Raw genomic sequence first — 26,052 nt, 5'->3', positions numbered from 1 at the left:
TCTGCGTCTTTTCACTGAGTATATCTAACATGACATTATTGAAGGAGGTTGATGTGGCTGGGAACAGCACTGCTCTAAGCAGTGTGAAAAACCACTTTCCTTCCTTTACTCAATCTGTGTAAAAATGTCAGATGCATTTGATTTGGCATAGTGACTTTATAACCCTTAGTCCTTTTACTCTTGAGAGTTTTGATTTCTTGCTTCATAGCTTTTCAAAGTAAACAGTGGGACACATAAAGCATGTGCTTTCCAATTTGTCTTGAATATTGACTGTCAGGTACAGGCAGGGTAATATGTTCTGAGTAAGAAGGGAATAAAAAATGGTTCCTTAAGTTCATCATGGTCTTGGAGCAAACAGGATTTAGGTACTAAATGGAGCACAAGTGAAAGTACTAGTAAATCTCTTACCTTTTCTGCAAGTGGGTTTTCAATATTTTTCTTTCAGCCTGGACACTGAGTTTCCGTTCTGTGCCAAGAGGGTGCTAGGGTTATCAAGGTTAAGAATCCAGGTTCTGAGTCAACATGCATAGATTCAAAACCAGTCTTCATCATTCACTCTCTGCATCAGTTTCTTCATCTCCAGACGAGTTATGTTAGTACTTAGGCTAGAGAGCACTGAACAAAGTGGCAGTTGAATAAACACTGTTAGTGTGCTAGAAGTAGCAGAGCCCCATCCTGGTCTCAGAGAATTCACACTTTGTAATATGAAATAGATGCTGTTTAAACAGCACGCAGCATTGCAGAGTGTTTCAAGGCACACATTGGAAACTACTGAGGACAGACGGATCACATTTGCAGTTTAGAGAGACCTTAATGGAACAAGGGCATTTATAAGAGTTAAAGAAATTAAAACTAAAGCAATTAAGAAAAGGAGAGGAAGAAACTTCTGGTAACGGGGATGGTGGTATACATGTGATACCAGGGTCTAGCCCAGCCAATGGGCAGTGCCCATTTGCCTGGACGAGGCAAGGCGAGTCTTTTTCTACCATTTCCAGTTGGTACAACCACATCAGCAGACACTCGGAAGAGCTGCCTTTCCAGGGACTTCAATCTAGCAAATGATGCTGAGCCTGTGTGGTGGAGACAGGTGTAACTAGGCCTTCAGAACCCCCATCCCGGTGCTGCGGTCCTCTGCTGCATGGGGAGCAGGAGGCTCCGAACGGTGGGCCTCACCGACAGGCAGAAGACCGGCAGGAGCCCCGTTTACTGCTCTTCCCCGTCTGTTTGGCTCAATTTCCTTACTCTTGGATTCGCTTTGCTTTCTAACAATACTGTTTTCCCTGGCTCTCCTGTGCTTCCTGCATTTAGATGAAGAGGAAATGACCTGATTTCCAAAGTGGCCAGTGTCATAATTGGACAGAGCCACCTTAACAATGAGCCCAAGATTCTCTCATGTGCTTCTTTAACTTGTTCTCCAGGATTCCTTTTGCGGAGATTTAATTTTGTTCCTAGTATATTCATTGTTGTGGCTTAATGCCATTTGCACCCAAAGTCAGTTTTTGATTGGGGCAGCTTATGTTGATGCTCAACAGTGAGGCAGGAGAACTTGTACTCCTAAGTCTCCTGTCTTGAGCAATGAGAGGACTCTCTGACCACCCGCCTTAGACTTCCATTCTCTCCCCACTCCTGTCCCCTTTAATTTTTCTTTATGACATTTGTAACTCACTATGTATTTTACTTTGTTAAATGCAGTGTCAATGGTATTCACCTACATGAGAAAAGTTGACTTTGGAAATCTATATTTATATAATTTGGTGGTGACTACATTGAAAAACTGAGACCTCTAATGTACAGGCCTTGTTATATTTTAAAATTTTAGAGACTTTTAATTATAGTTCTTTAAAAGTGGATAGTTTTTATACAATGAAGGTACTCACCTTAAGAATTATGATTAACTCTGGGCCTACTTTGGTAGCATTTTAAATGTAACACCAAATGGTCCTTACTTGATTTTTGATATGCTATATAATAGCTTCTTTATAGTCCTTATATCCACAAACTGGCTTTATTAGTAATGGGTCTTTGTTGTAAGACCTTTTGATTTGAGAACTACAATGGCCTTTACAGTTGTTCTGCATGACCTGTGGTTGGTAATATTTATTGCTCAGCAAAAAAAATCTGTCAACAATTAGTTAATTGGTAGTTTTATACCTGTATTGACACTCAACATATAGGGACTTGTTTAATGGCTGCTATTTTCATTCTGAATAATTAGCATATCAAAGGGGAACAACATAATGATAAATTGTGCTTGTGTTTACTTTCACTTCCAAGGCTAATTGTTGTTTTTTTTCTGTATCCTTTTGATATTTGCTAAGAGCCCCAATTGAGCACAGTTATATAAATAAACCATTATGACCTAAGCAGAGTGCTAACTCTTATTAATAGATATGTGGTTTAGATTTGAGTTTTCTTGAGTAAAATCTTAAGTAGGCATAGATTTGAGATAAATATTGAGAATCTTCCTAACTGAAAACATACTCTCTTCTCTGCCTTTTACCTGACCTTATGTTCTAGCTGTCTCCTTTGTCCCCTGCCAGCCTCCCTCCCCTCTCCCTTGCCCCTTTCCCTGTGCTCTCCCCCTCACCTCAGAGCCCTCATGGTGTTCCCTGTACGTTTGTGTAAGCATTCACTTCAGCACATCATCTGCCCAGAACATGAGCAGTATTGCAGTCTTTGTTTTTATCATTTGGACTTACTTGACTGAACACACTTCTCTCAAACTCCCTTTGCTGAGGGCATGTTCTCTGCAACTGCCTCATTTACTCGTTACCGTCGTTGCTCTGCATTCATTCACCTTTTCCTCCCAGCACGTTTGCTGTGCTGGTCATGCAGAAAGAAGCAGAGGGCCCACCCGCAGGCGACTGCACGAAGTCACTGTGAGCCACAGGGGCCCGTTTCCACTAGAGGGAAGCGCGGCCTCAAGTCCATTGTAACCTCGGTCAGTGTCCTGGGCAGGAGCGCCTCGCAGTGTGTGTCAGTGTCTGACGCGCTTTTGTAAAGGTGGGGGCAATATTATTTTCTAGTTTCAGCAGTTTGGGCTTCTTTCCCTCCATTTTAGCCTGCTGCAGTTTCAAGTGGTACAGATAGAAACCCTGAAAATGTATACTTGTACTTTTTTAAATGTCCTCTACTATCTGTAACCATCCTGTTTTCCAAATGCTGCTATTAGTGGTCACAACAATCATCTGTAATGTTAGCTTCTAAGAACCATGGTACAAGAGCTTCTTTTATAATTTCCCAGATGGGAAGGAACACATGTACAAGCCTGTTAGAGTTGCTGTGTGGATTTGTATTTTTGGAACTCTTTGGGCTTATTTAAGCATAAAAAGTCAAACCTAGCTATCCATTAGGCATCAAATATCAATTCAGAGAAACTCATGTGCCACACCAAACAGAATCAATCTTATTAAAGTAGTACGTAAAAGGATCTCCTGGAAAAACTATTTTCATATTGAGACTAATGTTCGTGTTCTCTGCAGAATGCCAGATGATAAATGTTGATTATATAAACCAGGGTCATTCCATTTGTTTGGAGGACTGTCTCTAAGTATTTCTGTTCTTTGCCCAAATAGTAGTAAAATGAGAAATTAAAAGGTAGGAAAGGGAAGCAATTATGAATTATCCATGGGCATCTTCCATGCAGCTGTTAATTCAAATATTTTCAGTGACCCTAGTTTTTTTCTATATGTTTTTATAGGGTCTTCTGATTTGTATTCAGAGCCTTGACCCTTAGCAGGAAAACTCAGTCACTGGGGCACAGTATCAGAAGGTCAATATTCTTTTACTATTGTCTTCCTTAAGATAACCAATTTAACTCTAAAGAGGACTAAAGAGGATACTTATGATCATGAAATGAATTTGTTCCCCTGAGGGTGATTGTTTTTTTTTTTTTCAAACTCAACTTCAATCTTAAGTTTAGATATTGCATGAGTTTTAGAGTCATGGTATATAATTACATAGTTTCTGTTTGTTGAGACTATAAGTACACATTTTAAAAATTTTATATCCTCATTTTACAGAAAGATATATTTATGGTTGAATATCATCTATAAAACATCAAGAAGTGATCAAACTCTCAATCAAAACCATTGGTTCTAGGAAACTTAGTATATTAAGCGTGGGAAGGGTAAGGAATCGGTCAGTACTCAATTTCCAGACATCACTGGTGACAGCAACTCTTGTAGTTTCCTGAAAATCACTACAATAAAGAGTAAAAGTTAGGAATTAATATTAATTTGTCACTGAGTTTGTTAGTGGGTCTGTGTTCCAGAGACTATACTAAGATGTTTCTCTTACAAACCACCTATATTATACCACCTAACAATGTATTCTAGAAGTTTTATGAATCTAGTTGTAAAAATAAAATTATAACAATGTTAGATGAAAAACTAGGGAAATAATACCTAATTATTGACCAGACTTAATTCTTTTTAAGAAATCAAAGTTTTCTATGATGTCAGAAAAGCTCCCAAAACAAAGTAAAAACTCAAAAGGTAGACTGAGAGAAAATACTTATAACATGTGGTAGACAAGTATTAATAAATCTAATAGCAATAAAAAATAGGCCATGAACCTTAAAGCAAAATGGGAGAAGAATATGATCAGAACATTTGCAGAAGAAATGTAGATAACCAGTAAACAAGTGAAAAGTCACTCAGTTTCATTCACTTAAATGAAATTGAGATGTCATTTTCTGTCTGGTTGTCAACACAACATTAAAAAGAGTGATAGGCACTGTCGTTTGTTTTCCTTGAAGAGGAAAGACAAGCTCTCTAATGCTGATGAAAATTCATGGGTCCAAGTAAGAATTGCAACAAAAAAATGATCTCTTAAGCTCTATTAAAATGTAACATATTCATGACTTTTGACCCAACAAGCTCGGTTTTGGGTGTCCACTAAAAAATTAAGTTTCGCTGGGGAAGGATACACATGTAAGGATATTTATTGTAGCACTATCAAGTGGCTAAGAATGACAAACTGCCTGACTGCAGTGCTGTGGGAAAGGCTTAATACAAAATAAATCCATGCTAAGGAATACTATGTGGCTGTTTTATAAGGCAATTGGTAGAGTGATTTGTATAATACTGATTCCATTAGGGAAGACAAAACAGAAGGTTAAAAAGCTATTTATATGCAAGTGTGTGCCTGTCTCTATGAGCATAGAAAAAGCTGTTTGAGGTTACACACAGTGTTAATGTTGGTTACCTTGAAAAGTGAGGGTAGAAGAGCTTTTCCTGTATAAACTTGTATATGGTGTGACTTACTATAAATGAGCATATTTTTGTTATATAAAACACAAACAAACAAGAAGTTAAACGAAGAATGGAAAGGAGGATCAAGTAAGATAAGGACAGGGAACTGTGTTAGTGTTTCCACCGAGGCACAACTTGATGCAGGGGGATCCATGGTAGTTTAGGGGGCGAAGGAGTAGTGGGCGGGGATCGTCAAGAAGGAGACCAGAGGGAATCTAGGGGGCTGTGTAAAGACTGGCTTGATTCTTTTCTTTCTTTCAAATTATTGTTTTTTAAGCTGTGCCTGTGTATACAATTCCTTTGTATGCACACTTGTGCATCCCATAGTCACAAAAGAAGGCACAGCAGAGACTGAAGATGCCACAGCTGAGTAGCACAGGTGTGATAAGCAGATTCTCAGGAGATGGGAAAAGAATGGGTGAGGTTGGTTTCAACCAGAAGGACATTGTACCTGAGGCTCCTTCAGTGTTCACAGGCACAGTCTAGGTCAGGGCCCTCCTGGAGTGGCTGCTGGTTTCCCCTGAAAATCAACAAGGGATCCAGCCCACATCAGCTCTACTGCCCCTGTTGGTGAATGATGTGCAATTCTATTAAATTTAAAAAAAAAAAAAAACACGATTTAGAGCTGCTATCAACAACAACAAAATTATTAAAGGTCACTAAAATTTGGTATTCACCAAATAACTCAGCATGCTACTATAGTTGATTCTATTTTTGTTTTTATACAGAAGTCTGGCAAATACTTGGTGCTTTTCAATAATTGTAAAGCATATCCACAGTTGTAAGATCCACAGTTTTGGCTCAGGACACTTATCGGTGTCCCATCAATGTTGGCTTGGGTTGATTGAATTTGTTGCTGCTATTCTTGGCTTTGATTTATAAATTACAGTAAAGTTGTACTTAGCTTTATCATCAGTTTAGCTTATTGTGGTGTGTTTGGTTAACCTCTCAATGTTTCTAGATACATATTTGCATCAACAAGGTTTTGACTTACAATATTTTAATAACTAATCTTTTAAAGGTATGTAGATCTGTGGCGCACAAATGAATTATCTATCATTTTGCTAAAGATGCCGTGTGTGTAACTCCCCGGGCATGTGCTTGTGTGATATTTTTGCTATTTGATTGGAAAGTTTTAAGCCATCATTCTGAGGGGGGAAGGGCTAGGGGTATACTAAGGAAGTGCAGAACTGCTAACTTGGAATCTAGGCAAACGCATCTCCTTGCCTCAATGCCAGTAAACTATGAGCTTGTCACCAAAAAGATGTTACAAGAGCAGATACTGATGACATTGTTTTTTACACTTCCTATTTAAGGATGTAAATGAAGACCCTGGAGAAGATGTGGCCCTCCTTTCTGTCAGTTTTGAGGACACTGAAGCCACTCAGGTGTACCCCAAGTTGTACTTGTCACCCCGAATTGAGCAGTGAGTATCATTGCCATTCATTTTAGGTAGCCCGGGGCTTCCCCTTGTTAACGCAGCGTGTCTCACCATTTCTTTTGCAGCCCTTGTGTTCTCAAAGTGACTTTTCTCTACTGACTTTGTTTTCTAAAAAATGAATTGTATTAGGAGTTTAAATTGCAGAGTAAATGCAGTTAGCATTTGTCACGACAGTCTTTGGATGAGTCTTAGTTGTGCAGTTGGTGATGTGAATACTGTGCTTTGTAGAGAAAGATGAGTAAGCAGACTGAGTTTGCAATTATGACACCCTCCAAGTGTTCCCCGGGACCTGAGCCCAAGAGGACTGTTGAGCAACATCTGCCCCAGTCCCATGACTTATAACTAGTTAATATTTGTAAAAATGTAGCTAGAGTCCTAAAAATATTAGGTAAAACATATTTAGAAGTTGATAGAGGTAATATGCAAAGCAGGTAGGTAGCTTAAAAAGATGTATTAGAATTGGTTCCCTTTGGCTAAATAGTGCTATGTAATTTTACAGAACTAATGCATGGTTTAAGTAATTTGAATTCACATTTGTGTTTTAACCAAATGAGTAAGTCCTTTTACTTTCTGGTAATCAGTTTTGCCAGAACTGGCACCATAGCGTGCGTGTTGTTGGCTTAGTGTGCTTTTGCTTATTCTGCTTCAGAGGAAGCAGAGGTTCATTGAAAAGCATCATAAGCTGATTTGGTTAAGAACTTATGACAGGATAGACGTCTTGTCAACAGAGAGTTTTTGCAAACTCTGAAATATATTTTAAAAATTCCCTGTAGGTCATTCAGTCAGTTGATTGATACCTGTCTGTGAAAGGCGGGCACTAGCCAACCTCAGATACTGAGTCACCCCCACCCCGACTTTAGTTGCTCTAGTTCATGAATATTAGGCAAATTCAGGAATACATCATCTTACTCAGTGATTTATGATATTCAAATGTGGAATATTATTAGCATTGATAATCTACAGCTACTCCCTCACTTACTTGTGTATCTTTGACTGCACCTACAACAGGATTTTACAGTAACAGGAACTCAATGAAGGTTTTAATTTTCTAATTAAAAGTGCTCACCCTTGTCTGTCAGAGGTTAAAAGGTGATGGAGGCATTACAATGAAGTAGCAGCAGACAAGGAATCTGGAATTAAGCATATCTGGTTTGAGCCCGGGTCCTGCCACTTACAGTTAACAACATACTTAACAAATCTTTGAACTTGTTTCTTCATCCATAGAATAGTAATGCCAATTTCTCTGTGTTGTTTGAGGATAATATTAAATACTGTTTGTGAAGCATTAATATTAACGCCTGGTACTAGAGTAAGTAGTAGCTTTTAATGTTATTGATAGTTGGGAGAAGAATGAGTGAGTGAGAGAGTGAGGTGAGTGAGTGAGTGAGAGGTTAGCAGGACAAGTTTGGGCAGAAAGGCAGAGACTGGATAAATAATTGGCAGATACTGGTTCTAAAGTAGCCACTCAGTACACACATAATGAGCTACATTAAGAAGGTATTTTAGTGTTGAGAAAAGAATTATTAATGAGACAATCAAAAGTGTGAGTAATAGAATTATATTAGTTAAACTGCAGTCAAAAATTTTCCAGTTCAGTAAAACATTTTTTCTAGTACCTGCATTACTTTAAAGTTTCTGTACCTAGTTTGTAAATACACTTGCTAATAAAGTATTTCTCACTTTGAAGATCTAAGATAGGAGAAAAATGATTAGGGAATCATATATTTTAAGGTATTTTCTATTTCTAAAATCCTGCTTCCTGCATTTCCTCCCAGTTTTTACGTTGAGAATGGACTGCGTTTCCAGATAAGTTTCCTTTTCTTTCCCCTTCTGTATCCTGTCCTTCAACCAGACCCCATGACTTGATGTTTTCTGAATTCACCAATGCCTTTTTGCCCCTGGGCCTTTACTAAAGCTGTCACCACCACACCAAACGCCCTTCTCCCATGCCCGCATCCCGTTAAAACATACATTTTCTAAGGCCTTATTCAAATGCGTCTCTACTAACAGTTTTCCTTGAGCACATACAACTAGTGTAGCCTTCCTCTGAATGCCTACAACACAGAGTTTATGTCCCTTATCATCTGCCCACCATAGATTTAGTTAGCGGTGTGTATTTTTTTCTTTACTAAATTATCAACTATTCAAGGGCAAGAGACACACCTTTTTTGTCCCTTTAATGCCTTGCACAACTGCTACTCAAAGCAAATAGTAGTCTGATTAGCTGTATTTTAGGTCAGTAAATTAGAGGTCTTTACATTTTTCTGGTTGACACAGGTTTACTTGGTACACCTTCATTTGTAATACCAAAAGAATTACTAGAAGTCTTTGCATCCTTTAATGGAACTTTTTAAAATGAGGTTTTAGTAAAAGGTTAATATGAAAAGTGGCTAAATTGTTGTCTGATTTTTCTAAGGGCTTACCTGTTTGCCAAAGTATTAATAACTTAGGCTAACTTTTGTAGCATTCAGAGCTTAGAAAAGAAGTAATGTCATTTCAGTAAACAAATGTCCATAAGATAGACTTTTAAGCGTCGAGTGAAAAGGCATTGCTGCCATCTTTGGTGTTGGGGTAAGCTCTCCTTTGTTTTCTGCATTTTACACACTCTAGCCAACTCATAGCTATCCAGACACTGATTCCGGACTCAGACTTGAGGAGTCTCTCAGGAGTCATAGGGGAAGCATCCCATGTTCACTTGCTCAAACCATTGCCAGACTCTTGCCGCTTGTTCTCTTGGCTCCTGTAGTGGCCTTTCTGGGTCCTCCCAAGCCCTAATGCAGTGCACTTGACAGTGGCCTTATTATTCACTTGACAGTGGCCTTATTATTCACACAGGTAAAGATGACTGGAAAAGGCTCTCATCTTCACTTGGTGCTCCATGGACATGGAACGATGTCATGATATCTTGGCGAGGTGCCTCATGTGAATCTGTCTGTTATCTCTTGCCCAGCTTCTCCATGATGTGGGCAAGGATAGTATGCCCCATTAACCAGTCTCAGACAGAAAATGGCTGCTTTGCATTCTTGTCGTCACCCGTAGAATGAGGCACCAATATACTGCAGTAGCCGTCTGGTGTTGCTGGCGGTGTGGGGACACTTGACTGCACATCCTCTTGGTGTTTTGATGTGTGCTGTTCCCGGGACTCCCACTGTGAATGTACATGGCTTACAAAAGAAGGGCTCCTGAGAAGTTCATGTTCTTGCACAAGGGACATTTATGAAACAGGCATGTTTCAAGCTCTATACATTAGTTTTCTAAGGAAGCTAACCCAGTCTGTTGAATTGAATTTTAAATGTTAATTTAAAATAAAAAAATTAATGGGAAAGAGAAAAAATAAGCTCACGGTCAGTTATAAGGAATAGATTTTGGTTGTATGTGAGCAGGGTGGGGTGGGGGGAACATAGAGTCTAAACTGGTTGCCTTTTTTTTTCCTGGCAGAAAAGCTGTGAGTTAGAAGGTTACATCATCAGAGCTGGCACTAAATGTGCTCAGCCTTCCCTCCCTCCCGGACTGCTGGCATTTCCAGCAGTGACACCAGAGGTTACTCAGGCAGCAGAGGTTGCACTTCTCTTCCCTGAAAGGTGTGGGCCCTTCTCTGGCTCCAAGTCTGTGGGCGTGGTTTGAAGCAGATCAGTTCTGTCACTTGCTGTGCTAATCCCACTGGTGTATGAAGAGAGGACTTCAGCCCCTGAGGCGCACCAGGTGGCATCTTTCACAAGTACAAAATTTGTTTTTAGAACTTTTTGTTGTTAAGTCCGCCTTGAAAAGAAGTCCTCAAGGCTTACCAGCCCACAAACGCTCACCACTAGTGAGGGCTGTGTGCCGGCAAACATGCTCGCATTCCTTTTTCCAGGCAACAAAACACAGTGAGAATTGACTGAGTAGGAGGCCCTTTGCTTCTGTAAGTGCTTCAGAGGAAATCAAGATAAGTGAGATATGGTTGTGCTCTAAATTTGCTTGTATTGCAAGGGAGATAAGAATAAATATGGCAAGCTCCAACTTGGGTTTTGCAGAAAAGGCACAATGAGCCCAGTTGTCAGAAGCCTGTGGTTCCTCCACTTGCCTGCAGCAGCCTTAGCTTAACTTAACCTTTCTACCTTCTGCAAAGGGAGATAAATCATAAGTTTTGGTCCCATCTACTCTAAAGGGAAGTATATATTAAAGTGCCTACTGAGTGTTTGACACATGGTCGCTGCTTAGTTAGTGCTTTGTGGCTTGTAGAAATACCTAGGAGTTCAAGGGAAGAGGGCATCGTATTTCTGGTTGACCTGGTAGAGTGGGCACTTTGGGAGGTTTGGGGAAACCTGGCTCTTCCGGTGTTCTGTAACTTCCCTGGACATTAACATTAACACTATAACATTAGTTTAAAATGTATGTGTTTGATACTTTCAACTATTCAAACTGCTTTTCACCTGATCCTTATGGTAGCATCCTTTATTCATAAAGCATCCTTCTCTTTCCCAGAATTCTTAGATTCTTCTTAGTGTCCTTCACTACCTTTACTTCCTTTGTCATTGCATTAAATGTTACTCTATTATGTTCCACCCCCAGACCTCGTTTGTGGCCACACTTTGTGGATAACCCTCAACCCCCATTTCTAATCCCAGCATTTTTCCAGCCTCATGGCTCTGGTTTCTTAGTACATTATAGACTTGTCTGTGTACTAGTTGACATCGCGAATTCAGAGTATCTGAACCCAAACTCATCATCCCCCAGGCAGCTAACGCGTCTTCTTCTGCCCTGCTTCTGTTTAACCATTTGTCCGGTGCCCAGGCGCTGCATCGCGAAGGCATTGGCCTGCCAGGGCTTTTCTCCTAGAGGTCCTCTCTCTACGGTGTCTCATTTTTGTCATTCCTGTTATCATTTCCTAACTCAGCCCCAGTGGCCGTGTTTCCTGATGGCCTTTGAACTTTTCTTCTGTTTAGTCTACCCGGTACAGAGCTGTCACCGTCTTCCTGAAGTGGGATCCAGTGGCGTGGGGCCCTTTCCTTGCTCACCATTATCTTCCCTATAGCAGATGAACTGAGTATCTGGCTTTCAAAGCGCTCTCTGTTGTAGTCCCAGCCCTGAACTAGATTCTGAATGTGTTATGTTTTTCAGTCAAATTGGGTTGTTGTGATTTCCTGTGAAAACACCTTGAAAAAATTTTTTTTCATTTTCATTCCTTTGTTTGGGCTACTCTTAGGCTAGATCATTGTTTATCTCCCTCTTCCGCAGGGTCGATCAGAGTTCTGTCTATTCTCTTAGAGCCTCTCAAACACTACCTCCTCTGTGGAACTTTTCCTGCCTACCCCACCTGCCCAGCAAGGCTGCACTGACCCCTCCTGTGTTTGTGCCTCTGTTACCCTCTGGTTTCCCTGGACCGTGGACTTCGGAAGGATAGCCTCTGCGCCTGTCATTTGAGAGCAGATGAGCTGCAGCCCATCTCCTGCCGACCTGGTCCTGCCCGCAGCTCCTGCCTGAGCTAGAACTCCCTGGCAGGTCAGGAAGCACTGAACCTGTGGGTGCCTGTGCCTGGAAAGGCACTGCCTCCATAGGTGCCCCTCTTGTTGTCCTGCTGGCGAGCAGCTGATGTGCACTGTTACTCCTCCTGGTCATGTCTTGGAGATCTGGAGCTTTAGTTCACAGGAATGGATTATCAGCTGTATCTTGGAGGCGGTAAACTTGGCTTTCTCTCCTCTGCTGATAGGCCTTTTTAGTCAGCCTTTCCCTGCTTTTACCCTGATCACACACATGGTCTCTTGGAACACTTAGGACCCTGTCATCCATAAAAGCAGGGATAAACTGAAGCCGCCTATCGGCTTAGGGAAAGGGTGGGGAAGCTGAAAATTAAAATACTACTAGTGTAATGAATGGTGTGGATATTCACATAAATCTGATGAAAGTTGTTGGTTTAAACCAATGAACAAATTCAATATATTGTGACTTTAATTTAATACTGAATTCAGGATCTTTTTTTATTACTTTCACATCCATTTACCTGTCTAGATAGCTTTGGGGACACATTTTGCGCCATCATTTGTGCACATGCGTCATTCACCTTCACTCACCAGAACTCTTGCCCCAGTTCCCTATCCCCCCACCCCCCAGCCCCCTTGTTCCTTTTGGTAACTAGTATATTTTTTACAGAATTTAAGAGTTAATTTTTGCTGTTTTGCCAGTATGTGCTCTTTGGTTTTTATATTCCATCTCCTTATTTCACTTTGAATAATCACCTCAAAATCCATCCACTTTGTCTGGGGGTTCTAGTTCATCTTTTTTAATAGCTGAGTAGTATTCTATTGAGTATATATATTCCCCAGTTCCTTGACCTGGTCATCTGTTTTTGGGCACTTAGGTTGGTTCTGTGTCTTAGCAGTTGTGGGTGCTGCTGCTAAACAGTGGAGTGCATAAATCTTTTTCATGTTAGAATTTTCCATATTCTTTTGGTAAATGCCTAGCAGTGACTGTATTGCTGGATCATATGGTATTTACATTTTTTTTTAAAAAAGGTTTATTTTATTTATTTATGCATACAAGAACTGGAGTTTAGGCCAGGTGTGGTGGGGGTGGTGAGAGGATTCACCAGAGACAGAGTGGGGGGCAGAAAGGGCAGATTGAAATACACTGCTGAGGGGAACAACAGGCAGGACAGGAGAAGACTGCTGCACCCTGTGGGTCCGCTCCCTGGTCGGGGATCAGACTTGTGCTGCAGTGATTGTGGAGAGCTTCATAGTGCTGTGCTTAAGATGTTGCACCACCATGGAGGCCCCTACATTTTTATTTTATTTTATTTTTTAAAGATTCATTTATGCATGCTGAACTAGGGTACAGGTCAGATGTGCAGGGGCGGTGAGAGGATTCACCAGAGTCAGAGTAGGGAGCAGAACCGGCAGATTGACGAAGTACACTACTGAGTGGAGCAACAGGTGGGGCAGGAGAGGTCTGCCACGCCATATGGATCACCTCCGGGGCTGGGGATCGAACTCGCACTGAAGCAACTCCAGTGAGCTTGCAGTGTTGTGCTTTAACCTGCTGTACCACCTGGGAGGGCCTAAATTTTTATTTTTGAAATAGTATCTCTGTATGAATAAAGACTGCACCAAATTATATTCCCACCAGCAGTGGGTGAGTGTTCTTTTTCTTCACATTTTTTTACATTTGCTGTTTCTATTCTCACAGGCTATCTCACAGGGCCTGCGTGATACCTCACTAGGGTTTTGCTATACATTTCCCTTTTCATAAGTGATATTGAGTGCTTTTTCATATGTCTTAGGCCATCTGAATGTTTCTTTGGGCTGCGATTTTTTTTTTCAAGATTTATTTATTTGTGCATACAGAACTGGGGTACAGGCCAGAGGCTCAGGGGCGGCGAGAGGCTTCACCAGAGACAGAGTGGGGAGCAGAACAGGCAGATCGAGGAAGTCCACTGCTGAGGGGAGCAGCGGGCGGGTCAGGAGAGGTCTGCCTCCCCATGTGGATCTCCTCCGGGGCAGGCTGGAATCGAACTCATGCGGAAGCGGCTTTAGATTCTCAGTGTTGTGCTTTAACCCGCTGCGCCACCAGGGAGGGCCGGGCTGCGATTTTTTTAATTGGGTGTTTCATTTTTTGTTGTTTGAGCACTTTATATATTGGTGGAGATTAACCCTGTGTCAGACATGGATTGGACTTGGACAGACAACTTCCTTTTTGTTTCAGGCTGCCTTTTTGTTTTCGTGATTGTTTCTTTAAAGGTACAAAAGCCTTTTAGTTTGATGAGGTCCACTTGTTTATTTCTGTTTCCTTGCCATTGGGTTTGCAATCCCAATACAGCTCTGTGGTTGATGTCCAGAAGTGTATCACCTGCGCTTTCTTTTAAGTGCTTTATAGTTTCAGGTCTTATATTCAAGTCTTTAATCCATTATGAATTAATTTCTGTGTATGGAGTTAGGTATAGATTTAGTTTCTTTTCTCTTTTTTTGCATGTGACCCATGCCACTTATTAGCGAGGTTTTCCTTTCTTCATTGTGTGTTCATGGCTCTTTGTCAAAGATTAACTGTACTTACTTGTGTGGACTTATTTCTAGGCTTTCTACTCTATTCCATTGGTCCGTGTTTCTGTTTTTGTTCTAATACCTTGCTATTCTGATTACTGTTGTTGTGTATAGTACAGTTTCGAGTCAGTGAGTGTGATATATCCATTTTTCTTGCTTTCACTCAGTATTGCTTAGGTTATGTGAGGTCTTTTGTAGTTCTACACATCTTTTATAATTGTTCTATTTTCTTAAAGTCACTAGGTATTGTGGTGAGCCTATAACTTGTTTTAGGTGATGTGGCCACTTAAACAATGTTTATTTTCCCAACCCATGAGCATAGGATCTTTCCACTCTTTTGTGTCTTCTATTTCCTTTCTTAGTGTTTTAGTTTTGCCTTCATTAAGCGTACTCCACAGTTTGTCATTTGTGTGTGTATGATTTTAAATGGGATTGCTTTTTAATTTCTGCTAATGAATTCAGCATCTTAAAAGGATAGAAAATTTTCATTTTAGATTCTCAAAGATGTCTCTAGAATGACTAGAAGAAGAATTCTATAACTAAACACAGGTAGATTTGAAAGAAGAGGTAATTTGTGATTTTTTTTTTAAATCCTCTATCAGTTGTCTCAAAAAGTAAGACCCAAATCTCTAGGGGTGATTTCGTGTCAGGATTTAAGTAATAGAACATCATAGTAAACATGGTTTAATTTAGCCTTATTCGTGTTTACTTAAGTCGCTGAGATAATCCCTTAATAAATATTGTGCTCCTGGAGGGTTTTTTCCCCCCTTTGATAAATATACAGTCCTGAGTATGCTGAGGCAACCAGCTGTCAGGAGAAGATGTGTATTTGATTTTAGTAGAACGAACTGAGCTTTCTTAGCCTCTAGGGACTTGAGATGTTCGTTTTACTAGTCTGGGAGCAGGGCCAAAAGGGTTCTTCGTGACTTAGAATGGAATTCTGAAAAGTAAGTTCAGCAAGTTTTCATTAGGGGGTTTGGCCTTTGTCTTGCCTGTGCCTCCCAAAAGATCAAGAGCTCAGCCTGCACTGTGGAACATCACAAACAAGAACCAGAATGGAATTTAGTTGGGGTAGAAAATCAATCAACCCCCCAACATCATATTTTTGGAAACATTCTGTTATAGAACTCCCACCTCTCCAGCCTCCTAAGTTAGTAATATGTCAATGTTTTTATCTAGCTTTCTTTTTAGTCAAAAATACACCTTTCCAAAGAGGATGTGTTTAAGTTTGTGATAACTCACATTTGCCTGGCACGTGTTTCCTAAACTTGCTTGACCTTAAAGCTTTGTCTTAGATTCATTTTATGTCCTTGGAGAGTTCTGTGCCTTATTTCTCTTGAAATTTATTAGTCTTCTCTCACAGCATAATGAGTAGCTTAAAACTATTAGATATGACGTGTCTTCATTTAAAAAATGAGGCCTCACACCTTTCTGCTAAACAGCCCACGGGTTTTATGCAGAGTTGTTTTTTATGTAATGAACAGAAGTTAATGATTTTTACTGTAACCACCTCAACAAACTCTGAAGGCTGAGCACTACCGGTTTATGCAGTCAATGTTCGTTTATATTTATTCACAAGTAAAAAATGTTTCTCAGTCGAGGTCTGAGATACTATACTGTTAACAAAAACAGTAGACTCTATTATAGGTGGGAGGAAAGTTAGAAGATGGAAAAGAAAATAGCCTGAAAATGATTGGCAATGGTTGGGAGGCACAGGTAGAGGAAGTACAGCAAATACCCCCCAAGGTGAAATCAGAAGAAACTGACATATTGTCAAAACTACATACGCCACAGTGTCCAGAGTTTTGGTGCTTTTTGTTTAAAGTTATAGCAAGTGACATATCTCTGAAAATCTGAAGAGCACCAGGTACTTTACCCCAGAAAAATGTACAGACTGAAGTCCAGATACAATTTTGAGAGTAACACACCTTCCCTTGAGCCACTTCATAAACTTCATTAAAGGATTCTTGTTCTAGATTTCAGCTGGGCATGTTGAATGCAGCCTTTACTATCCCATGCTGTGGTAATCACCAGCACTTTGAATTTAATATCTAACATGTAAATTATCATCTAACACTGTCAATCTTCCCTTCCTTAAAATCTGTTCCTCTGTGTTCTTTGTTTTTATTAATGACTTTCCAGCCTTCTAGTGACAGTAGCTATGAAACCAAGGCCTCTACCTTGGCCTTCCTCTTGTCATTGTTCCCAGTATCTGACAACCACCAGGGGTTCTCTCTCCTGTTCATCTCCTCACCTTTTCCTCCAGGCCTGTTTCAAACCTTGGTGTATCTCCCTTTGTCAGGCGAATCTTTCAGAAGCAGAGCTCAATCCATGCCATTCCCTTGTGGACGCTCCCTCAGAAAACTGCATGTCCCATTGTCCTGCCCAGAGAGCTTCTGTGCCCACCTCACTCAGCACTGACTCTTGGTCCCACAGTTGCTGGAATCCACAGCAGTCGGTACTTCTGGGGATTCTTTTTAAGTTATCAGAAGTGTAGCTATACTTGCTTAAATTTTTTTTATATATATATATATCCAACAGTTTTCAGGGGTTTGTAGCAGGAGGACTCTAGGCCCCATCGCTGGGCATGTCTAAGACACTCTTCTGCCATGCTGTCACCACTCCAGTTTTGTATAGGACCACTGTGATTGTGGATGGCTCTGGATGGTACTCTGCTCTGTGACTGTGAAACTCTTTCTTCTGCTTTACTTAAGATTTTAGTGCGCATCTATTCTCATCTGAGCTGCTGTCATCTCTCAACTGAATGGTGGCATCCTTTCCCAGTGGTCTTCTACATCTTTCTTCCTTCTTCTATCCATCTGGCTGTTACACTGCCACAGGCACATGGTGGACTCTCTAAAACAAATCTGGTCCCATCATTCTCGCTCTTGAAAACACAGCCCATTGGCTTTTCTCGAAATGCTGGTTCATTAGCATTAGCTTTATCCAACCCAGAGCTTTCTCCTGTATCTCTTAGGCATATTTTTACTGCCTTTGGCTAATTAACCATCAACTCCTAGCATTTTTTCCCTTTATACTGTCTTGAAGTCTGAGCTTATTCAAGGCTTTGTTCCTCCTAGACTTTTTTCGTCCTCCCCATTTAATCCTTTTTTTTTTTTTGTCAGACTCTGGAAGTGGAAACTAATACAAGAAACAGGTTGCATGAAATGATGAAAATGTGGTCATCAGCATTATAGGCAGTTACTCTCGTGATTTTCAAGTATGAGGACCTATTGTCAATGCCAAAATCTTCTACATGAAGGTAGAAGGAGAGCTTGACAACAAAGGCAGCACAAAGAAATTTTGGGGGAGATGGGATTGTTCTGTGGTGACTGTGGTGGTGGATATACAACTCTTACACTTGTCAAAACTCATGGGACTGTTCATTCCAAAAGGTGTATTTTACTGTGGGTAAAAGATAAGCATAAACACTTGTGCAGCTATAAGTAACATTTTTTAAGCAGTTCCTATTAACAATGAATTAAATATTCTAAAATGAACTTACATTTTATAAATCACAGTAGTTTATTTTAAAAATAGTTTCATGTATATATATGTATGTATGAGGTATGTCAATATATATGTAGTATATACATGTATGTGTACACATGGATACATATGTAAATATATGTCTCCATTTGTGATATTTCTCACACACAATATAATGAATATAATGTAAGTAGGTATACATTGTTAGAAGGGATGTATAAAGCATGACCATTTTCCCCAAGAATTTTGTGGTTTATATTTGTTGATCTTGCTTAAGTAGGTAGGTGTATGTTTTAACTTCTTTCTTGCTCTCAAGATAGCCCACATAATCATTGTGTTAGGGGGCAGTTTTGACCTGTTGCCCTCTTATGGTGAAGTGACAGACTCAGGAAGGATCCTACCATCGCATTCCAGTCTGCCCACCACAGTTAATTCGCGCTGAGGACACGGGAACTCTAGAAGGAGCAAGGCTCCAGGGCATTGGAACCAACATTTGGAGCTTCCCTCTTGTGTTGGGCCCTGGTCTTGTGCAGCTCATGAGGGTCATAGCGCCTTTTCCTGGTGCTCCCGACACTCAGCTGTCCCACTGTTCTTCCAGCGGTGTCTCTCACTAGTCAGTGGTCTGAGAAGTGGTCTACACTAATTACATTAGTCTAATGTCTCTTAGTTTTCAGGATAGTCTGTGGATATGGATGGCAGACATGTCAGTAGAGTTTTAAAATAAAGTCATTCTACGAATTGTCTCCCTAAAAAAAGTACATGGTTTGTTATGTCCACAACACAGTTTCAAGGGCTAATTATTTAGTACACAAAATAATGGTATGGTTCTTGATTATAAGGGTTTGGTGTAAGTAGGTAATGACTAAGGCTCTTACCGTGTAAAATTCATATAAAGTGCAACCCCTTAACTGTATTGGAGGGAAGGTGTAACAACACCAGTGCTGTCAGATTTTATTGTGTGAAGTTTTAGTCAAGAGCGTGTAATTTGATCCTTGTATGTCTGATTTTGATTCCCATAATATAGGTCTAATAATTATATTGGAGTTTTCTGTACTTGTTAAAATTCAGACACGCTGTCTTTCAGGAGCAGCACTAATGACTTTAATGAATGGAGAAGCCTTTAGTTTAAAACAAAACAAATGGTGAGTTAACGTAATATTGCAAATAGGACCATAACAAGGGGTGAATGTCCTGTCTGTGGAGGTTGTCTTTTACAGACAGCTTCAACCAAATAGAGGTTGTTCTTTAAAAAGTCTAAAATCTGCTATCTTGCCAAATTTCCGCTAAGCCAAACCATTTATTTGACAAAGTTATTGTATATCAGAAAATTTATTTTACTGACAACCAACTTTCCCCTCCCATATTTTAATCCCTCCCTTCTCTACCCCGCCCTGATCTTTAAAAAGTATGATCTAAGATTGGGTTGTTTTATGCCAAGTTTTCATCCTGGAGCAGATTTTTATTGTCATGTTTCTCTGAGAAAAGGAGTTTGTGACCAAAAAAATGGCAGTAACAGTCTATGTTTTCATTTCCTCTGACCTTGACAGAATTTTTTTAAAAAGATTTATTTATTTATGCATACAGAACTGGGGTACAGGCCAGTGGTGCAGGGGCAGTGAAAGGATTCACCAGAGACAGAGCGGGGAGCAGAACAGGCAGATCGACGAGGTACACTGCTGAGGGGAGCAGTGGGTGGGTCAGGAGAGGTCTTTCGCGCCATGTGTTCATCTCCGGGGCGGGGATTGAACTCATGCTGACATGGCTCTAGCTTCTTAGTGCTGTGCTTTAACCCACTACGCCACCTGGGAGGACCCACCTTGACAGAATTTAATTGCACGTTAAAGTTGAAAGAAAATGATTTTAAAATAAGGAGCCCCTTTAAAGGTTCATTAAGTATAGTGTAATACTAATTCCTTAGGGAAAAATGCAGATTATAGAACATATTATTGCTTAAAAATTTTAGATTTTTCTGACCATATGGTAAGAAAAGCCTTCAAAATGCTTCTTTGTAGATATTGTTTCTGGTGATTTGCCTTTGTTGCCTCCCCAGTGTTAGGTTTATTCATCGGAGACTGCTAGTTTACTTCTTGCATGCTCTTTCTGAAAAGTACCAATAACTTGGACCTGTTTGGTTTTGGTCAGTAGAGGATTTAATGTCAAGAGTCCAAATATGAAGCACTTACCAATAGGGATGTGACTTAAACCACTATGGCATAGAATTAAATGATAAAGATGAAGTAGGTGGGTTTCTTTCTGTTGTACTCCATAGAAAGGTGTCTGTTAAAGAAAAAAATGAACATCAGGAAAATGAGCAGAATCATATATTTTTATATTGAGGAAAGATAAGCAGCAAAACTGTGGCATATCTTTATGCATGGGAGCTTATATGTGTGTAGGGGGGTGCATGTACTAGACCCCACTAATGGCTAAATGCTTCATGAGCAGGTGTGCCAGTCACATGACTCAAATGTGTGGCACCTTTTGGCTCTTTCAGGCCTCACCACACCCCTCTGAGTGGTTACTCTGAGTGCCCCCATTTTATGGATGATGAAACTGAAATTCAGAGAAGATCTGAAGCTTGCCTGGGTCAGAGACCCATAAGTAATGTACCATCATTTGAATCCAGGCAGTTTGGCACTAGTGGTTCAGAGGGAAGAAGAAGGAACGTTAGCCTATGGGTAATGTTTTCATCTTTTTCAGAGTGAGTCTAAGCGTTTGTGCTCCTGATTAAAGATCCAAATGGTCATTCTTAGTCTTATAACATTCAAATATACAAACCATAAGCCTGAAGTAACTGACACAGAGTTCATATCCAGAGCAAAAATTCCTTAAAATTAATGAGAAAATGACAAAGAATTTGATAGAAAATGGGGCAAAAACATGGACACTTCACAGACGAGAAAATATTACTGACTAATAAAGTATAACCTAATATTCCATCATTGGGCCACTTTGGACTGTTGTATGGCTCCAAGGTCATAGGCTGAACTGGGCTTTTGCACAGCTGTGTACGTGGTCCCCAGCTCCTAACAGGCAGCTGCCTGACGTCTCCATTAGCGACAGTGGATAGAGCGCTTCGACAGGCCCCACCTTGGACTCTGAACTCAAAGATCTAGTAGACCCCACAGGAAGTTTACCTTCCTGAGCCCTGGTGTAGAGTCTTTTCACACCTGCTTTTTAGAACATTATCCTTTCTTAGAAATTGATGTTGTTTCCTTGTTAATTTTAACAATTTATTTTAAGTATTTTTCTCCTCAGTAAGGGAACGCACTTAAAATGTCCACATACATTTATATGTGCCTCCTAAGTAGGTACTATCACCTCAAGTGAGAAAGAGAGTGAATACATTTCCTTTGAGTTCCAAATTAGAAATTGAGTATCTTGTTAGGTTATTTGAGAATCTAACTCCTATTCTTAGATGAGATTTCTAGGAATCCAGAAGTACTTTATTCTTTTGTTATGTGGTCGTCTGGCCTATTACTTGTCTTCACCATCTGACCCTTCGGATGGACTGTACTCAGCAATGGTTGTTTGGCTTGGGCTGGCACCCCCGGGGGTTGGCTCTCCCCCTCCCAGACCCTCTGTGTTGGGGTACACAGAGGCTTCTGCTATTGTTCCACTGTAAGTGACTGGACAGTTTTTTAGGCTGACTGATTCTTTCAAGTGTGGGCAACCCCCCACTAATAAGTTACATTTCAGGTTTTATGCCTGTGTTGATTGTTTGGACTCTAGGACATTTTGCCATAGAAACCATTTAGTACATAGTTAGGTTACCAAGGAAACTGAATGTACTGAAGGAGTCTATCAAGCCATAGTGCCTGCCATGTATCTCATTACCTTTCAAGGGAGAGTCCAGTTTTTGCTTTTTCTTCTTTCTTTCTGTTTCTCTGTACCGCTTGCTTCTTGAGGTGTGGCAAGGAACAGGCTGTGGTCTTCGATAGTCAAGTGGGCAGCTCATTTCACCCACTAGAAGTTCGTCTACCAAGAATCCCCCCAAAGTCCAGTCATACATTCTTTTCTTTTTTTTAAAGATTTATTTATTTATGTTTACAGAACTGGGTGTTTACAGGCCAGAGGTGCAGGGGTGGTGAGAGGATTCACCAGAGACAGAGTGGGGAGCAGAGCAGGCAGATTGACAAAGTACACTGCTGGGGGGAGCAGGAGAAGTCTGCCATGCCATGTGGGTCACCTTGGGGCGGGGATCCAACTCGTGCTCCAGTGGCTTCAGAGAGCTTCATAATGTGGTGCTTTAACCCGTTGCGCCACCAGAGAGAGCCCAGATCTTCTTTTAAAGCACAAGGACAGGGCAGACACCAGTTGAGCCATTACTTTATTCTGGATTGTGATGTGGAACGGTAGTAAGTGACTTTTTCCTTGCTTATGGAACCCATTTCTCATCCCATAGCCACGAGAACCAGAGTGAGCACAGAACAGATCGAGTATTTTTCAGTGTCCAACTGTTCTGCATCTCTAAGCGGTTTGTGTAGACCCTGTGTCAGCCAGAGGAAGCTGGCTAGCTCTAACTGGACCTGGCCCATCCACCCACAAAATCTGTTACCACCTGATTTATGTTTCCAAGTGTGGCTAGGAAGGCTTTTCCCTGTTCTACGCCACCCATCACAGTAAAGATAGGAGTTGAGAGAACACCAAGTCCATTAGACAGTTGTCCAGAAAAGCAACGATAACATCATTGCTGTGTTTCTGTTGATTCTTTTTGAAGTTAAAATGAGTCTGCCTAAAATGTGAGTGGTGCCCACTCCCACCTTACTTCCCTGGTGTGGTCGGTCATGGTTGACTGCTGAGCACTGGTGGGCACGTGAATTCACCCCTTCAGTGTAACTTTCTTGAACTCTTCACTTGGTTTCATCCTCGTCAGGGTGAAGGTTTCCATCCTCTTCAGGGCATCTTTATTTCAGCCTCTCGTGTCCTGTCTTTCTCTGCTGGCTTAGTCACAGTAAGATAAGTGCTCATATAGCACTTCCTACTTTAGAAGTGCTTTCTCCATTACTGTCGTTGCAAACTAGATAGCTCACATCTTTTTTCTGGAACTCAGACACCGTAAAGGATCTGCCCAGCTTGTCACCTCTCCTGGCAGGGGCAGCGACAGCGCGGGGCTCGCAGGGCCGGCTGCTGTGCCGTCCCACTGCAGCACACTGTGTGCCCCTACGGCTACTGCTTCCCTTAGCAGTATTTTTACTTCATGCTAAACATCTCCAGTGGGGAGCTAAGCTTCCCCCTCTGCCTGCTGCAGTCAGTGCTCTTGACTCTTGGGCCCTAGCATACCTCTTTAGCAAACTGGCACTTAGGACAAGGTCTTGCCACAGTACATTTATTAGTGAATTGGTACCTTTGTATATTTTACAAACTGAATTAATACCTTCAGGTATTCATCTTGATGGTTAATAATCATATTTTGTTTTATGTAGTGTCTTTTCATCAGAAGCATATATTATCTTCCATTATATAGGGAAGGTTAACTAGTTAAAATTACTTGTCTAAAATCTTAACAATAACAGCTGGGGTGGGGAGGGGAAGGGAACTGATTTCTGTGAGGAGCTCATGTGAACCAGACACTATAGTTGGTACTTTAAATATATGATCTCATTTCATCTTGCAAAACCTTATGAAGTAGGTGACATTTTATATTCTACAGGCGAAGACAATATACTTCAGACAAGCTGAGTAATTTACCCCGCAAATAAAAAGTCGAGGGAATATTAAAATCTAATTTTCTCTAGTGCCACATTGCAGCTACCATCCCAAGACCCCCCCTCTTGGGCACAGGCCACCCTTCGCAGGGGTATGGTAGTAGGCGGAAGACTGCCTTGGGCCGCGGTGATGCCTGTGGGAGGGCCCCTGGAGCACAGCTTTTTCTTTTTCCTGACAACTACCGGAAAGGAGCAGACTTACTCCTTTCTCTAAAGATCTTGCTGTGATAACGCTTGACCTTGTAACTTAGCTTGAACAAAGGCAAACTAACCAAGAGCAATTTGTAAGTGTTTCAGTGCCTGCTCGTTACCCAGTGTCGGGCAGTTAGAAAATGGCTTGGAAAGAGCCGTGCTGCTCTCTCGAAAGCCGTGAGATGTGGGGAGAAGGCGCTAGCCCAGAGGCCAGTACTGGCCCTGCTTGCTTGCTCTGAAGGCAGCCAGGTGGCCCTCTGGTTCCTGCCTTCCCCTCGTAGAACAGGGCACTGTCTGGGTGACTCTCCCTAATGGCAGCCCGTTACCCTCCTGGGAGTGTCTTTATCATGTAGGGGAGAGTCTTAGAGAGCAGAAGGAGAGTGGGGAGAAACCTACTGCTACTCATGCCCTTGCCAGGTAGAGGGGTTTTTTGAACATATGTTGCTAATAATATTTTTGGTTTTTTAAAATAATTGATTCATATATATTTTACATTGTTGTTCATTTTTGTGCAGCGTTTTCTTTCTTCTCAGTTACAGTTTTTTGATGGGGGATCTGGTGTGAACAGCTCCTCGAGGCCTGACTCTTCAGGAGCTAGGGGGTACAGAAGGTAGTTTCCCAATCATATTTGTGGGGAAGAAAATTATTGATTGGCGAACGATTGACGAGTAGTGTTGAGGGTCTTTGAAGGTACCTGTGATCTTGGGCATTACTGTAGGTCCTGAAATAAACCTGTGTGAGGCTTTGATGTTTCTCTTGGACATTCTGTCTGCAGCTCTTTCCTCAGGGTCCAGCTGACTTGTGATGCCCGTTTCTGCCCACGGGTCCCAGGCAATCCAGCCGCTCTCAGGCTTGGGGTAAGGAGAAAGAAGCGTAGGGAGTGCTTTCCCCCGGTAAGTCAGATGGGCCTGCAGTCATTCTTAAATAGTAAGCTCTCTATAGGATAAATGTGAGACACATAATTTAGAGTAAGATAATTCAAAATATTTTGATAGGATTTGGTCCTTTTTTTTTATAAAGTAAAAAATTTACTACTGCTGCTACTTAATCTGCCCCTGAGTTTCCCTAAATAAAAATGGAACTTGAATCTTTTCTCAAAGAGCAGAGCTTCCAGGCACATCAAACCTCTCTCTTGGCCTTGGTGGTTTTTAGACACAGGTTTCTCCCACTTTCTGTGAGCCTTGAATTCCTCCCTGGAGAACGGCAGGTTTGTATGGTACTTACAGCAGGATCATTTTGCAATACCTTAAAGAGTGATCAACCTGATTGTTCCAGTGGCTGTTTTTATTTTAAAAGAGTGGAATAATCCAAATGAATCTGTCATGTTAGAATATATAAGAGTAAACTTTGAGTGGTTGTATTTTACTGAGACCTTTTCAGCTATAACAAACTGCCCCCAGCTCTACTCATCAGGCTTGAAAGACACACTCAGGTTTAGCAATCGGCCTCTCACAGCCTAAAACTCTTGCTTTAAACAATGTAGAATGAGGGTCCAGGAGCCCCTGAGGGCTTTGAACCTCCCCTTTGCCCTGGCGTCCAGAGGCAACCAAGCCACGTGCAGCATCCCGGGGACCTGGAACTCCACAGTTGTTTAAAGGACCCCCCGGAGGGGGTGCTTCCAGGAACCCCGCTGTACACTGTGAACTTCCCAGCTCTGACTATGGTCCTTATTCCAGTTTGGTTTTTTCTGGGCCAGCCCTTCACCAGGGAGATGGTGTATCAACCTCAGGAGATAGTTCCCCTTCCCCCAGTCTGCCTCTGCATGTTTGGCTCTGGTGGGAGGGTTGTGAGGAAGTCGCTAGAGCTGGGATAAGGAGCTGGGAAGCCCTGGACGCCGAGCTGCTCACCTGCTCTGAAATCAGGCCATCACGCCGACGGGACCAGAACTGATGCGCCTTAAGAGTTCTCAACTGCAGGTTAGGTGTGAAAGTGGTAGGCATTGACTAGAAACTGCA

At 41.3% G+C, this 26,052-nt stretch overlaps 1 protein-coding gene across 1 annotated transcript in view; it reads left to right on the top strand.

The window, feature by feature from the left end:
- BRE (brain and reproductive organ-expressed (TNFRSF1A modulator)) overlaps positions 1–26,052 on the top strand; it is a 341,266-nt gene that overhangs the window by 169,073 nt on the left and 146,141 nt on the right. The window contains exon 7 of the mRNA XM_004686335.2: positions 6,572–6,681. Within this exon, the coding sequence (XP_004686392.1) occupies positions 6,572–6,681 (110 nt within the window). The remainder of the gene's footprint in view (positions 1–6,571; positions 6,682–26,052) is intronic.

This window comes from Condylura cristata, unplaced genomic scaffold (genome assembly GCF_000260355.1).
Source record: "Condylura cristata isolate star-nosed mole 26May11 unplaced genomic scaffold, ConCri1.0 scaffold00020, whole genome shotgun sequence".
Classification (NCBI taxonomy): Eukaryota; Metazoa; Chordata; class Mammalia; order Eulipotyphla; family Talpidae; genus Condylura; species Condylura cristata.
This window is presented reverse-complemented; position numbering and strand designations above follow the sequence as displayed.